This window comes from Lepisosteus oculatus, chromosome 19, assembly GCF_040954835.1.
Source record: "Lepisosteus oculatus isolate fLepOcu1 chromosome 19, fLepOcu1.hap2, whole genome shotgun sequence".
In the NCBI taxonomy this organism is placed as follows: Eukaryota; Metazoa; Chordata; class Actinopteri; order Semionotiformes; family Lepisosteidae; genus Lepisosteus; species Lepisosteus oculatus.
The window spans coordinates 6,057,307-6,070,645 of record NC_090714.1 but is presented as its reverse complement, the minus strand read 5'-3'; the positions used below and the strand labels follow the sequence as shown (position 1 = coordinate 6,070,645).

Here is a 13,339-nt window from a genome sequence, read left to right as displayed (position 1 = left end):
TCAGGGGTCCCCGGTTCTGGAGACCCCCACAACTGCTGGTTTTCATTGCAGCCGGCCTCTTTACTCAAGAGGTTGCTTGGTTAGAACCTTTGCAAAAAAATATTCTACTCCGAGGTTGGAGATTTTAACTTTCTGAAGAAATGCACTAGTTAAAAGGTAGCCTCTGACAAGTTAAACCCATATTATGTCTATAAAGAGTTCAATAAGTTTGATTGCTCAGGTAAAACAAAAAACCATCATTGCACATTTACATTGATAATATAACCAGACCCCGAATTATAACACAGCACACATGACATTGCGAAGATCAAATTTCCATTATTTTTTCATTTATTTAAAAAAAACCCCTGTAATTAAAAGGCTTTTTATCTGAATCGTCCAGGCCCTTTTAACCTTAGCTTCAAGACTAACAGCATTTTATAGTCCTTGTTTTTCCTTTTATTGAATGGATTCTATTGCAGTATCCCACTCAGACACAGGTCATGTGGTTTCACTGTTTAAAAAGAGTCATCACCAGGAACAAGAGAAACAGATGATCTGACTGTACAGCTTTATATTAAGAGTCTTTAGTTCTTGTATGAAGTGAACTGGAACAGAAAACAGATGTACATTTTTCCCCATGATGCACATTTCTCTCTGGCTTTGTCTAATATGGTTGTCATGATAATATTTTGCAGACTGCAGCAGTATATCTGAGAGCGGGGAAGGATATCTGTGTTGCACAGATTTAAGGTTTTAATGCCTCTGGATCTCAAAGCATTGTGTTACGCTAAAACGCTTCCCTAAACGCAATCGAGAGCGAGCAATTTTCACACTTAAGGTACGTGAAACAGGCAACACAAATAAAAAGACACCTTCTTTCTCCTCGAGAACAGAAAATATCACAATGGCTTATGTTTTTTAAATGACCATATAACATACAATTTATACATTGTAGTTGAAATGTCCCTTTATACTATAATATGGAATGTCACAGCTTTGAGTATGACATTTAATTTAATACTATGCTGGAGTAATGGACCCATCCACTGTCTTACAGCTAAAGCTTTTGAAGTCTTTTTTTTCCCCATTCGCTGAAGACGACAGACTTTCTAGTTTGGTACAAATGATCTTTTTCTTGGGTTTTTCTCCTTCTCCTTTAAGTCTGTACAATTTAAGCACTATCGTAAGGACCATGTAACTAGTCTGAAGGATAAAAAACGGACTTGCTTTATGCATAGGAATTGCCATTTCATTTATATTTCTACACCATGAACAAATGCCAGTTTTCTGGATGAATATATGTTTAATTTACATAGCGGTGCTTCTCAAGTGGTTCCCTTCCTATATGTAAAGTGCTTTGGAATTCTTTGGAAAGCAAAGCCTTATCTTTATAAATCGAGGACAGTGCTTTCTTAACTCTGGTCATCTGAAGACCATACTGCCAATTAGTGGTCGCTTTGCATATGTGAAGTCAACAGCAGGTTCATTTGTGATGCTGAACTCAAGGCACTCCTTTTTAATGCTACTAATCCTAGTACATAAAATGATGGCACTGTAATATTACAAAATAGATCACAAAACAGGACCTGTGCTTTCTTCTTTACTGCCAGTGGTGTACAGGTACATTAAAGACTCTCAGCCAGCGGTTTTGTTTTGAGCAGACTGAACTGACAAGAGTTGCCAGATGTTTGCCCTGCGTCACAGGGTGAAGACATGGTGTGTGGAAGAAGTGTGTTCCTGCTGGGCTCGTTTTGTCTGCTTGGCAAGGGGACGGGACTGAACGGTTCTTATTCTGCCCTTTGCTAACCAACAGTGAAGGAAGTGTCTCGTGACTCGGTTATAGGATTGGAGTGGGAGGAGGGATCTACTCCCCAGATTTGAGCCTGGCACACAGCCCAGACCCTGGACTAGAAGAGAACCCTGTGGTAGGTCAGTGGTTGCCAGGAAAGAACGTATCCAAGAGCCATATCAAGCGGTCTCTTGTCCCACTTAATGAAGTATCCACGACATGACATTTTCAGGATCAGCTCAAGGCACATGGTTAACATGTGCAGCTATCCACAGACTGCGTTTGGCCATAATTTTTTAATTTTTTCACCCTAGTGTGGTGTATTCGTCGATTTCACCCCCTTACATTAATTTGTCCTTATCGCTAGGTTGTACTCTCTATAAGAAGCCCTCTCAAAATACAAACCCTCTCAAACGTCTGATTCTTTTCACACACTACACCTTCGTTAAACTTTAAAGTGATCATTCCTATATGGCTCATTTGGTTCATGTTTAAAAAACTGTACAGTAGGTTTACAATGGGCCTCCTCCATCCTTTTTCAATATTAACCAATGTCTTCTCGGATGGGTGCTGTCCAGACTCATCACTGCTCAGCAGAATCACAAGTCCCACAGAATGATAATTAAATCCACATCACGGGCCACCCCTTGTGGTGGAGTCACGGCACTCTGCTCTCTAGAAGAAGAGTGCCCCCTAGTGCCAGCGCTGATCTCCAACGAAGCAGTGCAGCTCCATTCTGGGGGCAGGGAGTGGTTATTTCTCCCAGACCTGCTCCCCTGCGATGTACGTAGCTTTGACGTCTAGGCTGTCGTCCAGCAGGACAAAATCTGACACGGGGTGAGAGATAGAAAAGTTAGAGCTTTCATTTTTCACCAGCCTGCAACAACCCAGATGTTTATCTTTCACCTTTAATTCAGCTTTTATCCCAGATACTGAATAATTGGTTAAAGCCCTGCTTTCTTCTCCTATGGCAAGCTATTTAGCCCTCATCCCTTATTTTTAATTTTCATTCTAAAATATCCCCCCCCCCCACGCACAATGGCTATTCATTCTTTGCTATAAATAAATTATGAAATTATATATAGTGTAAACTAAAAAAATAACCTAAGATGAAGCAAAAACTGACCTTTCTTGAATCAATCTTCACATTTACATATACAAACGCAAAACAAAACACAAACTGGGCAGCAGGGCAGTGTGCGCCACACACTGCCGCCTCACAGCTCTTGTGTCCTCCGTTTGATGCCCGGCTGGGTGACCTTCTGAGTGGAGTTCGTATGTTCCGCCCGCTGCTTTCGTGTGAGTGTGTGAGCCAGGCAATGAACAGGTGTAGCCCCTGGTCCTTTCTGCTGTGCCCTTTATCAGTGCAAAGCCGTTTGAAGACAATCGCTGGACTGAATACATATGATCATTGTCCTCACTTTGGCTCAGAACTTCCTTTGTCTCTCAAGCTCACATCTTTATCTTGATTTTAACCAGAAGCCCCAACAAGAAACAATGCAAGAGAGTTGAATACATTTCCCCCTGCCTCCCTCCCCCCCACTGGCCTCCCAGTCCTCTCCAGACCTCACTACAATCAGCCGGACCTACGCCAGTCTTTCACTGATCCCATCTGCAGCTTGGCTTCAGATCTCCACGGTACTTCAGCTCAGAAAGTCTGATAGGTTATACACCTTCTTCACCACTTATACAGCTGCTTTCTGCATCAGCAGTAAGGAGCAGAGTATCCTACCCGCTCACCTGCATCTGCACCGTAGTCCAGTGTGCCCTTCTGCTGGCTGATGCCCAGCAGCTGGGCTGGGTGGAGGGACGCTGCTTCCAGTGCCGCCTCTACAGTGCAGCCTGGAGAGGATGGAGAAGGCAGGCTGGTTACAGGGAGACACAGCTGGGCAGAAGCCCAAGTGTGTACCACGTCTGAAGGCAGAACGGAGGAGAAGGCCAATACTGGACAGAACTTACAAGTGGCTCCCAGGTTATTATATACTGCTGTGCAAACGTCCTGGGACATTCTGCACTGTCCTGCTCAATGGGTTTTCCTTCTTTGGGCAGAAACAGTTCTGCGACAGCCCTCTGCTGGAATGGAAGCGGTTTTGTCTCACCCCAGCAGTTAACCCTGCGTTTTGCCTTTTTCGATTCTGTATTCGATCGGGCTGCAATTGGTTTCAAAACCCTGTAGAGCCCGCTCCACTTCCAACAGGTCCCTGCTGCTTGCCCAACAGGCTACCCTGCGGGGGTGACCCAGTATTTTGGCCAGCGGGTGTACAAGAGACAGAGGCAAACGGAGAATAGGCTCTCACCACTGGCCTGCAGGAAATGCCTGACACACATGTCCATAGTGGCAATGCTGCCACTCAGGGTCTTGGTTCCTAAGGGAGACAAGCGGAGAAGAATGTCAGAGAGCTGTCAGCAGGGGGCGACACCCCAGACTCTGGGAAGCTTTGTGTTCACATAACATTTAAACGTAACACAGCAAAACCCCAAATCAACCTAGAATTTTATCTGCAGAGGACCCCAAAACTACTTGTTTCATTTTGTTTGTGAATTTTAACACTATGAGTTTGTCATTCCTATCTTATTTAGTATGGAAGAAATACAAACACACTTTGTGTGGCACCAGAGGAACAATGCAAGTTCAGGCTCAGATTTTTTTTGGAGACAATTTAGACTTCAGAAAATACATTTCACTTGTTCGGTATGTTGGTTACCCATTATTTCGATTTGGCAGTGATGAATATTTTCTTAAATTCCCTTAGCACCAAAAAAAAAAAAACAGTCTGTAGAGAGATAGCAACAGGCTGGCTTTCACGTTTTTTTGCTGTGAAGGAAACCACATGGTCCCGATTTCCTTACAGCAGTTCCAAAAGCTTAAAGTTTAAACGCACACACCTTCCAAGCGAGCCTGAAGTTAGGGCAAAGGATAACTTTGGGGCGTTGCATCCAGGAAATTACGTTTTGGAACTTTGATACGCAGAAATAAATGGGAGATATTCTGGCAAAATAATTTGCTTTGAGCAAAACAGATCTTTGAAAGACACCCCGAGTTGTGGCAGTCAGGAACAAGCTACCGAGCCATGTTGCTGAAGCGGATACCCTGGCTTCTTTGAAGAAGAGGCTGGATGATATCCTTGGTCCAATTAGCTGCCAACTACTACATGGGTTAGATGGGCAGGATGACCTCCTCTCATGTGTAACTGCTCTGATGTAAATAGCACAACGTACGGACCAATCAGTAAAGAAACAAACAAGGAGATCCAGACCTGCAACGTAGGCGTTGAGCCCCTCAATCTCGATGACCTGCTGCCCCAGAGTGTGACGCCCGGGAGGCAGCCCCATAGCAGTGATGGCATCAGTCACCAGCACCAGGCCTGAGGGGAAACAGCAGCACAGGTCACTGACGCCCGCTCACAGATCTCCAGCAGGGCAAGGAACTCCTGTGCCAAGAGAGCGCTCTTTTTCACCTTTGATCTCTCGTCGGCGAGCTCTTCTCTTTCATCAAAGACTGTACAGCATCTGAATTACACAAACGGGGCGGACGTCTTCTCTTCTCTCGCTCGTGGGAGAACTAAAACCGACTGCACCGAAGTGCTGCTTCGGTGTCGGTTCAGAAACGTCACGCTGACTTCGGTCACCTTCGTTCTAAGCCCCCTCCCGGGAAACGCGACCGTTACGCCCGGAGGGCGACGGGAGGTTACCTGCTGGGTGGGCGCGGTGGGCGATGCGCAAGGCAGCGGGGTTCGTATGGATGCCATCTGCAATCATGCCATAGAAGACAGTGCGCCCGGTAGGCACACGATCGCTAGTCAGGAGGCCTACGATGCCCGGGTCCCTGTGATGGAACTGAACAGACGACACACTGCCTGTCATTACATGAGCTCGCCACAGTATGGCACTGTACGCACAATATAAAAAAGTTTCCCGCAGCTTATTGTTCATTTCTCTAGGGCTTTTATCCTAACATCCACACCATTACATCTATAGGATTTACACAGATATTACACCGAAACTAACTGAGTGAAGTATCTTGCTTAAGGGAGCAACAACGGTGCCCTACCTGGGATTCGAACCCGCAACCTCCCAGCTGTGAGCCCAGAGCCCAGACCACTGCTGCAGCACTAGCTACCACATCAACACCTTTTCTGTGGTTTTCCAGATCTTACTTTGCACCACAAATGAAATTCCATTACACTTGGGCTTCAGTTTGACCAATGGGTTCAATTTAGAACAGACAGAGGAAGCAGGCTCTGAGGCTTTAAATTGGCTGGGAGCAGGGGTGGTCAAACGGTCATTTCTTACTTCACATCGTACGTGTCCAGTGCTTATTGTGCTGTTGCTTCAGGACTCAAGGTCAACCTACTATTATTGTAAAAAAAAAAAAAGCAGCTGAACCCCTGAGCTGAACAAGCTTGTCGGAAAGTATTTTTACTGTACGTTTGCCGTCTGGTTTCCAATGCGTTACCATTGCTTGGTGGGTACAGCAGCCGGCCTTGAGAAAAAAAACGCTTTCAGGAACTGCTGCTGGACTCCGATTTGAGACGGAGGAGAGGGGCGAGTAACGATCCAGAGCCGAGGAATAGCCGGAGGGAGGGTGAGGGACTCACGGGCAGCATGGCGTTGAAGAGGTGAGTGATGAAGGTCGCGCCCTCTTGAACTGCCTCCTCCGCCTGGGACAGATTGGCAACGGAGTGTCCTGGGACGCAAGGGAGAACCAGGGGAATTCAGACGCTGCACAATAGCTTCAGAAGGGTTTTCGGTTTTTGGTTAAAAAAAATGATTCAACCAGGAGATCTGTCTTGGAGAGCTGCAGGACCAACTCCCGAGTGATCTCACTGGACCAATTATGTGGTTAACGAGTTAGAGTGCTTTCTAGGCTTCTCCTCATTGATCACTTAATGCTCTTAATACACCCCTGCAGGGCTCTCTCCCACCAGGGCCAGGCTGGTAGGCCGCCTGTCCCCTCCAAAGCCTCCGACGTCAGGCTGCTGTAAGGAGACCCCCCAGTTTCTTATACTTTGCTGCTCGGTACTGTTTTCTAAATGCAGAGAGCCACATTGGCCTTTCAGGAAGTATGGTACATGGAAGGGGAGTTTGAAGTATATTTTGTTATTCACGAAAGTTCAAGTTATCAGTGTGCAAAGGGTGAGAAATTTGCCTCGTGGTGGATACCTGGAGGGGGGGGGGACCATAAGACATTCAAAGGTATGATATAATATGAAGCAAACTAAAATAATGAAGTAAAATAAATAGATCAAATTATGCGGGGTTAACTTTAAACCCTTCTTTCTTATTACTCAGCACATTTGATTCCTCTGGCAGGTGCCGAAAAGACTGATGTGAAGTTATTCAGGGGCAGCTCGGCAGGACACAGTAATAACGATGCACCAGCTTGTGGTTGTGCAGAACACAGTAGTAATGATGCACAAGCACGCAGTTGTGCAGTACACAGTAGTAAAGAAGCACCAGCACGCGGTTGTGCAGGACACAGTAGTAACGATGCACCAGCACGCAGTTGTGCAGTACACAGTAGTAACGATGCACCAGCATGTGGTTGGGCAGGACACAGTAGTAACGATGCACCAGCATGTGGGCTTATATCTTCCTACCTAGAGAGACCGTGATCCCCCTCTGCACCAGCTCCTGGATCACTCCCAGGCTGTGAGGTAGCTCCGGGGCCAATGTCACGATGCTAACGTCATCCAGATAGCCATACGTGTCCAGCAGGTCCCGGGCAGCCCCTGCCTGGAAAGTACGCAGATACTGCTCCGGATGCGCCCCCTTCTTCTCTCTGCTGATAAAGGGACCCTCCAGGTGTACCCCTGTAGGAGCAGCAGGGAGCCCCATCAGCCTCACCGCAGCCTGTGCCACAGTTGTGTTAATCCGCAACTAGTGAATCTAAAACAGCTTGGGTAAGACCACAGATCTGTCGATATTGCATCCAGGTGTGGATACGAGATCACAAAAAAAGACATTTCTGCCCGGGGAAAAAACTCAAAAGAATAAAGTCCAGATTAATTCCTTCTTTTAAAAGAACGCCAAACACTATACAACACTTTCACCCTCGTTCTTTGGATTTTCAACAATATCTAGCAATGCCTGAATTTTAGCAAGACATTGGCAGCGAAAACTCGGGAGTGGAAAATGATTTTTCTTTATTATCATTTTGCTCCACATTGAGCTAAAACCGCAATCATCTTTTGAGGTGGTGTAATTTTTGATTACTCTAATGAAATCTCAAGTCATGTCCAACAGGTACTGAGGGTTACTGTTAGAGTACAGTAGTTAACCGCAACACTAGCTGTCATGACAGGCTGCTCTCTGACCTCAAAGTTTCGACACCGGCGTCTGCGGTGCTATGCTCTCCCACATTATATATTATGGAAAGAGCGATGGTGCCTTTCAAAATCAATCTGGGGAACGAATTCAAACTCCAACAGCTGGTGGTCACAGTCAAGTCTGTTACCATAACGCAGATCTATACATTTGGGAGAAATAGCTCAGAACAAGGGTGGAGATACCCTTTTTTTTTTACCAGATGACCAAGATCGGCCCCTTACCCAGAACCCCGGCGCCTTGCTCGCTGCCGTTGTGAACCTTGACCTCCGGGAGCACCTGGCAAAGGGGAAACGCAAAAGGTTAAAGGTCGGAAGCAGGAAATGGGGAAACTGGCTCCCAGCGAATATTTCAATGACAAAACATTTCCATCCGGCCTTCAAAAATGACAGATTTGTTCAAGAGAATTGCTGAAGTGGATTCACATCTCTATTTAATTCCCCAAGACAATAAATGGATAACGCATTTATTAAAATCGCACTTCATCCACTAAAAGGAGCTGGCCGATTTCCTGAAGACATCTCAGCACCCCCGAGATGGTACCCAAGGAAAGTGCCAACTCACAAAACGTAGGAAACACTGTTTGTATCTTAAATGTGAAACACTGAAAGTGACAGACATGTGCGCCTACAGTAATTACAGCCTATCTGCTCGAGAATGCAGAGAGTCTGACTTGTCTGGGACAGCGAGAACAGTGTCGAAGGCCGGTGGCTGGGGTCTCGTCACCTTGTGGTAGATGTCAGGTGGCGAGGTCACCAGCGTGGGGCAGAAGGAGGTTACGCCGTGAGCCAAGACTTTTTTCGCCACCAGATCTATCCCGCCTTTGACGTCGTTGGTGGCCTGGGAGAAATCGATCCCGTAGCCTCCTGGAGATGAAAACAGCGGGAGAAAGGGGTGGTCGCGCCATGCCTTTCACAGTGAGTTGTACTAGCCAAGCAAAGCTGGGCCCTGAGCGGACAGACGTGGAGCTAGTGGACCAGTAGGTGGCGCTCTGCCCTCAAGAGCAGAAACCCAAACTGGTCCTGTGTGGGGCGACTGTAACATTAGAATGAGCTACTAAACTAAAGTCCTCACTACTCATGAGTCCTGACTGCCACCATGTGTCACCCAGGCGGGGCTGCATTTCAGTGGTAGGTGAGGTGTGTCCCCTCCTGTACAGTGCATTAAGCACTCTGAGAGCCTTCGGAATGAACTTCTCCATATAAATGCAAAAAATGATGAGGGGTTGATGTGTTTTACATGGAATGCAAGACACAGAACTCCAGGTGGATCAGCTCTTCGGGCATATGAGAAGGTTACAATGTTAAAACGTTATTTAACTGAGCCACCCCAAAGTACAATACACAATATTTCATCACTGCAGTCCTTAAAATGAGGGCCTGATGGGTTTGCAATCAGGGTAAATAAAGGTATCACAGAATGTAGAGCTAGGATTCCTCTGCCGGCCGGGGGATATGAACCGTCAACCTTCCAGCCACAGGCGCAGATCCTTACTCACGGGGCCACCCCTCCGCCATTTCCCGAGCAAGGTTCAGCCTCACCGTTTATCTGAACATCGATGAAACCGGGAGCAATGATGCTGTCGTGGCAGTCCACCTGCGCGTCCGCAGAGCCCTCCTCATCGAAGAACAGCTTCTCCGGGTTCAGGATCTTGCCCTCCCGGACCCACAGGTCCTCCCTGTCGCAGGACAGAAGAGCCACAGAGCTCAGCATTGAGCATTTTCGAAAAGCAACGGCGTTCGACAAACCAGGGACAACTGGGGGATGGGAGCGTTGCACCGATTTTGGAATTTTGTTGCTGACCAGCAGGTCTGTCAAAAAGCACGTGTTCGAAAAATCACTTTCCACATGCTAAACCCTCTCACTTCTTAACATTTAAAAGCTGACATTATGATAACTGGAGCCAAACTTTGGTGAGAACTGTAATCCCAACCTCCTGCCGGCACAAAAATATATTTTGGACACAAATTCAGCTGCAGGTTGCAACACAAAAAGAAATCTGGTGAAAACTCATCACGTGGATTTAAAATACCTTACAGCTGGTATTTAAAAGGTTCTGACTGATTTTAAAGTAATTAGGGACCATTTTCAACTCAGTGAATTAAAGGGTCTAGGATTAGGGTTAAGGTTAACTAGGATTAGGGTTAAGGTTTCCACAAGGCAAAGACAATGTGGATGCCTTTGCTGTGCTTCTAGCCAAACCTTGATCTGTTTCTGAGACCACCAACCCTGCTAAAAGCCTGCTGTGGCTGGCACTGCTGAGTTATCACTAGGTCCCTGCTTTATTTCTGACACTGTAGAAATGAAGGATCTTGTAAAATTCGTAGGCTGCGACCACAATTTCTAGAAGTGCACCAAGACCCTGTTGCAAAACCCCAAACGTCTGCATGTCAGCTCAGAAGTTGACTTTCACAACACTGCACTGCCAGTGGAAGGGATTTAGAGCATAGCTCTAGTGTTTTTTTCCCCACTTGCCTCCATAGCTGCAGTGAGGTACTGTAAATCTAATCCACTATCAGTATATCCAAGCATTAATTTGTGCTGGATCGAATTATCACTCCAAACCAGTACCTTTCTGTATAATACCCAGTGAGAATATCACCCATTAGTGTAAATTAGCTGCTGCGATATGGCTGCTTGGTTCCAGGATCGAGCTGGACTGTGGCCTCACTCACCTCTGCAGCTGGTGGTCCTTCAGGATCCTGCAGTTAACGAACTGTGTGATGGGAGCGTCCGACACAGACTTATTAGAAGGCATCACTCCCAGAAACCCTTCTCACGCCTGCCGGGAGGAAGACACACTGCTCAGAGCTACAGCAGCAGCGAAAAAGTCAACCAGCGTACTTCACATTTGACCCAAAGAAGGCTCCACATCCGAAACATTGTGTTTCTTTTCTTCTCTTGTCAGCATGGAATGAGCCTTAACTTGTTCCTTTGCAGCCTACGCATGCTAACGCAGCTACCCACCTGAAGTACTTCACATTCGTTTGGGGGCTGCTAAATTTCAGAGTTCAACTCCTTGCCTCCTTTGCTTTCTGCAAAAACACAACACCTGTGATCTCAGAAGAGCAGCATAGGCCGACACCTGTGGTGTTGAGGAGAAACAGGCTAGTTTTACCATTTGCTCAAGGACAGCTACAGCCTGGGTCCCTTTATTGACCTGGTTAACCAATCCACTCCTCCGCAACAGGAGTATCCCATACAGATAACATGCAGAAAAGTGGATCACCACCAACAGAAACACCCATCTGCAGGCTCTGGTTATGAAATACCCACATGACTCAGACATGTAGAGTTTTTCATGCCTCATGATATCCATGGATTTTGAAACCAAACTCACTGACAGTCTGGGCAAATTCTCAAGTCTGATACCTCATTCCGCACACTGGACCTAGAACATTCGACTGCCCTCCAGCTATCTCATTTCCCTGATGATCCTACAACAGAAGGGAACGAAGCCCTACCTTCTAACACAGAGGCTGTGACATACGGGACAGCAGGGCAGGAAAGGGCAACAAACTGGGTTCGCAGCCAAGTCAGAAGACCTGCAGGCAGTCAAAAGAAGAGAAAAAAAACTTAACACACACAACTGTGAAAGTAAAAAAAAAAACCTTTGGGTTTTAAGGCTCTCAGAACCTCTACTGTGTGTCACACCTGCCACCAATTCCTTGCAATTTTGTAACCTGACAATTTATCGCTGGTCAAAGAAAGATGAAAACAGTGTTCAGGGATTTTAATTACGCACATAAATACCACTGGGCTCTCCGGCTGTCTCCACAATACTCCAATGGATCCTACTGACCAGGTTACACATTGGGTGTCTACCGATCACTAACAACGATAGGAGCAAAACCTTCACTGGACTGATAATGACACCTGTGATACAGCACTGAAGTGGACTTCACCCATTCTAAATAAAATCTGGGCTCGCACAAATGCCATGTGGCGTATCTGACATCATGTAACAGTCAGTGAGATGTGGCACATTTCATCACTGGTATAAACCAGGCCGCATACAACAGAATAGTTCTAAGATCAAAAAAGCACTTATGTTGATAGTGGTTAATTGGTTCTGCAGCTTTCTCTCTCCCTGATCGAAAGGCATTATTTACTATTGTAAGGCAGACCTTGAACTGCTTTTCAGACCATAAACACTCTGTAATTGAGGTCTGCATGATAAGTCATGTTGTTAGCCTTACTGTTGCACTGGAGTTTGGAACATTTCAAGCACACAGCTCTACATCGTCAGTGCGTCGATAGAAAAATAAAACCTTTAAAAATATTTACATTTTGAATTCCTACAAAATACGTTGATACAGTATACACAATGCATCTAGAACATAACGAGGCTGAAAAGTATTCAAAAAAACAAATACGCATGAATGAAAACACATCACAAATGCGTTATTCAGTGAATATGACTATTTAAAATGCGGGGTAAATTATTCCCGGTGTGACTGTTACAGCCCCAAGCAACTATTGCTCCAGGCCGCTGTTCCAAACCCCTGATCACCTATGACAAAGGTTAGGTTTCACTCAGCACAGGAAAAGACAAACCAAAATGTCTAGGATTAACTACCGGGAGCTTTCCTCTGACTCCGCAAGAAGAAAAGAACTTCATACGCACAGGAATTGTTATATGTACTCTTGTTTGTATTGTAATGTTTGTTCTTTTGTTAAGCATAAATAAATAAAATTTTTTAAAAAATACACACAGGAAACCGACACAAGCAGAGAGTGTAACTGACGAATAAAGGCCTGCCCGGCGTCCTTTCAAAAAACCCGTCTATACAACCGATCGATTAAAGAAGAGATACAGAGGCACGTCCGTCACCTGTCCGTGCACCGTCTCTCGTCACCTCCGAGCTCAGTACATAGGTGCCCCGCAGTCGCCTATCCGGAGCCCGAGTCATGTGAGGAAAGTTTTTCGGTCAGCTGAGCCGCACGGCACTTCCCGGAGGAGCCGCTGTGAACCAATGGCAGCGCGGCTGTGGTGTCTGCACAGCCGTCCGCCTCCGAGACACGCAAGGGGGCAGGCGAAATCATCCTTTGGATTTGCAGGACTTGTAATAGCCGATAAATCGGAGGAAGCAGTTAGAAAACGGATGGATGGACAGTCCTCTAGCTGTTTCAAACCCATGGTGGTGAATTCACGTGTGGGTGTGTAAAAACGAAATTGGTATTATTGCAGAAAACTCCATAATAAAACTGTGCCTTTGCCTTTCTTGTAATTACTTAGGC

General features: G+C 46.1%; 1 protein-coding gene across 3 annotated transcripts; it reads right to left on the bottom strand.

Moving 5' to 3' along the window:
- Positions 1 to 309: 309 nt before the first annotated feature.
- Positions 310 to 13,049, bottom strand: amdhd2 (amidohydrolase domain containing 2). 3 transcript variants are annotated; one of them, XM_069180861.1, is made up of 14 exons: positions 12,933 to 13,049; positions 11,563 to 11,643; positions 11,066 to 11,133; positions 10,774 to 10,880; positions 9,640 to 9,776; positions 8,825 to 8,964; positions 8,323 to 8,377; positions 7,372 to 7,584; positions 6,370 to 6,458; positions 5,464 to 5,608; positions 5,029 to 5,136; positions 4,069 to 4,137; positions 3,512 to 3,613; positions 310 to 2,598 (listed from the first exon to the last, which is right to left on the bottom strand). In XM_069180861.1, exons 4-14 carry the CDS (start codon positions 10,854 to 10,856, stop codon positions 2,525 to 2,527), a joined length of 1,215 nt encoding a protein of 404 aa, XP_069036962.1. In that variant the 5' UTR covers positions 10,857 to 10,880; positions 11,066 to 11,133; positions 11,563 to 11,643; positions 12,933 to 13,049; the 3' UTR covers positions 310 to 2,524. The 3 variants fall into 3 exon arrangements, with proteins under 3 accessions (XP_069036962.1, XP_069036961.1, XP_069036965.1); XM_069180860.1 differs by lacking the exon at positions 11,066 to 11,133 and having other exon boundaries at positions 12,933 to 13,048; XM_069180864.1 differs by lacking the exons at positions 11,066 to 11,133; positions 12,933 to 13,049 and adding an exon at positions 12,814 to 12,913.
- Between the last annotated feature and the right edge of the window lie 290 nt (positions 13,050 to 13,339).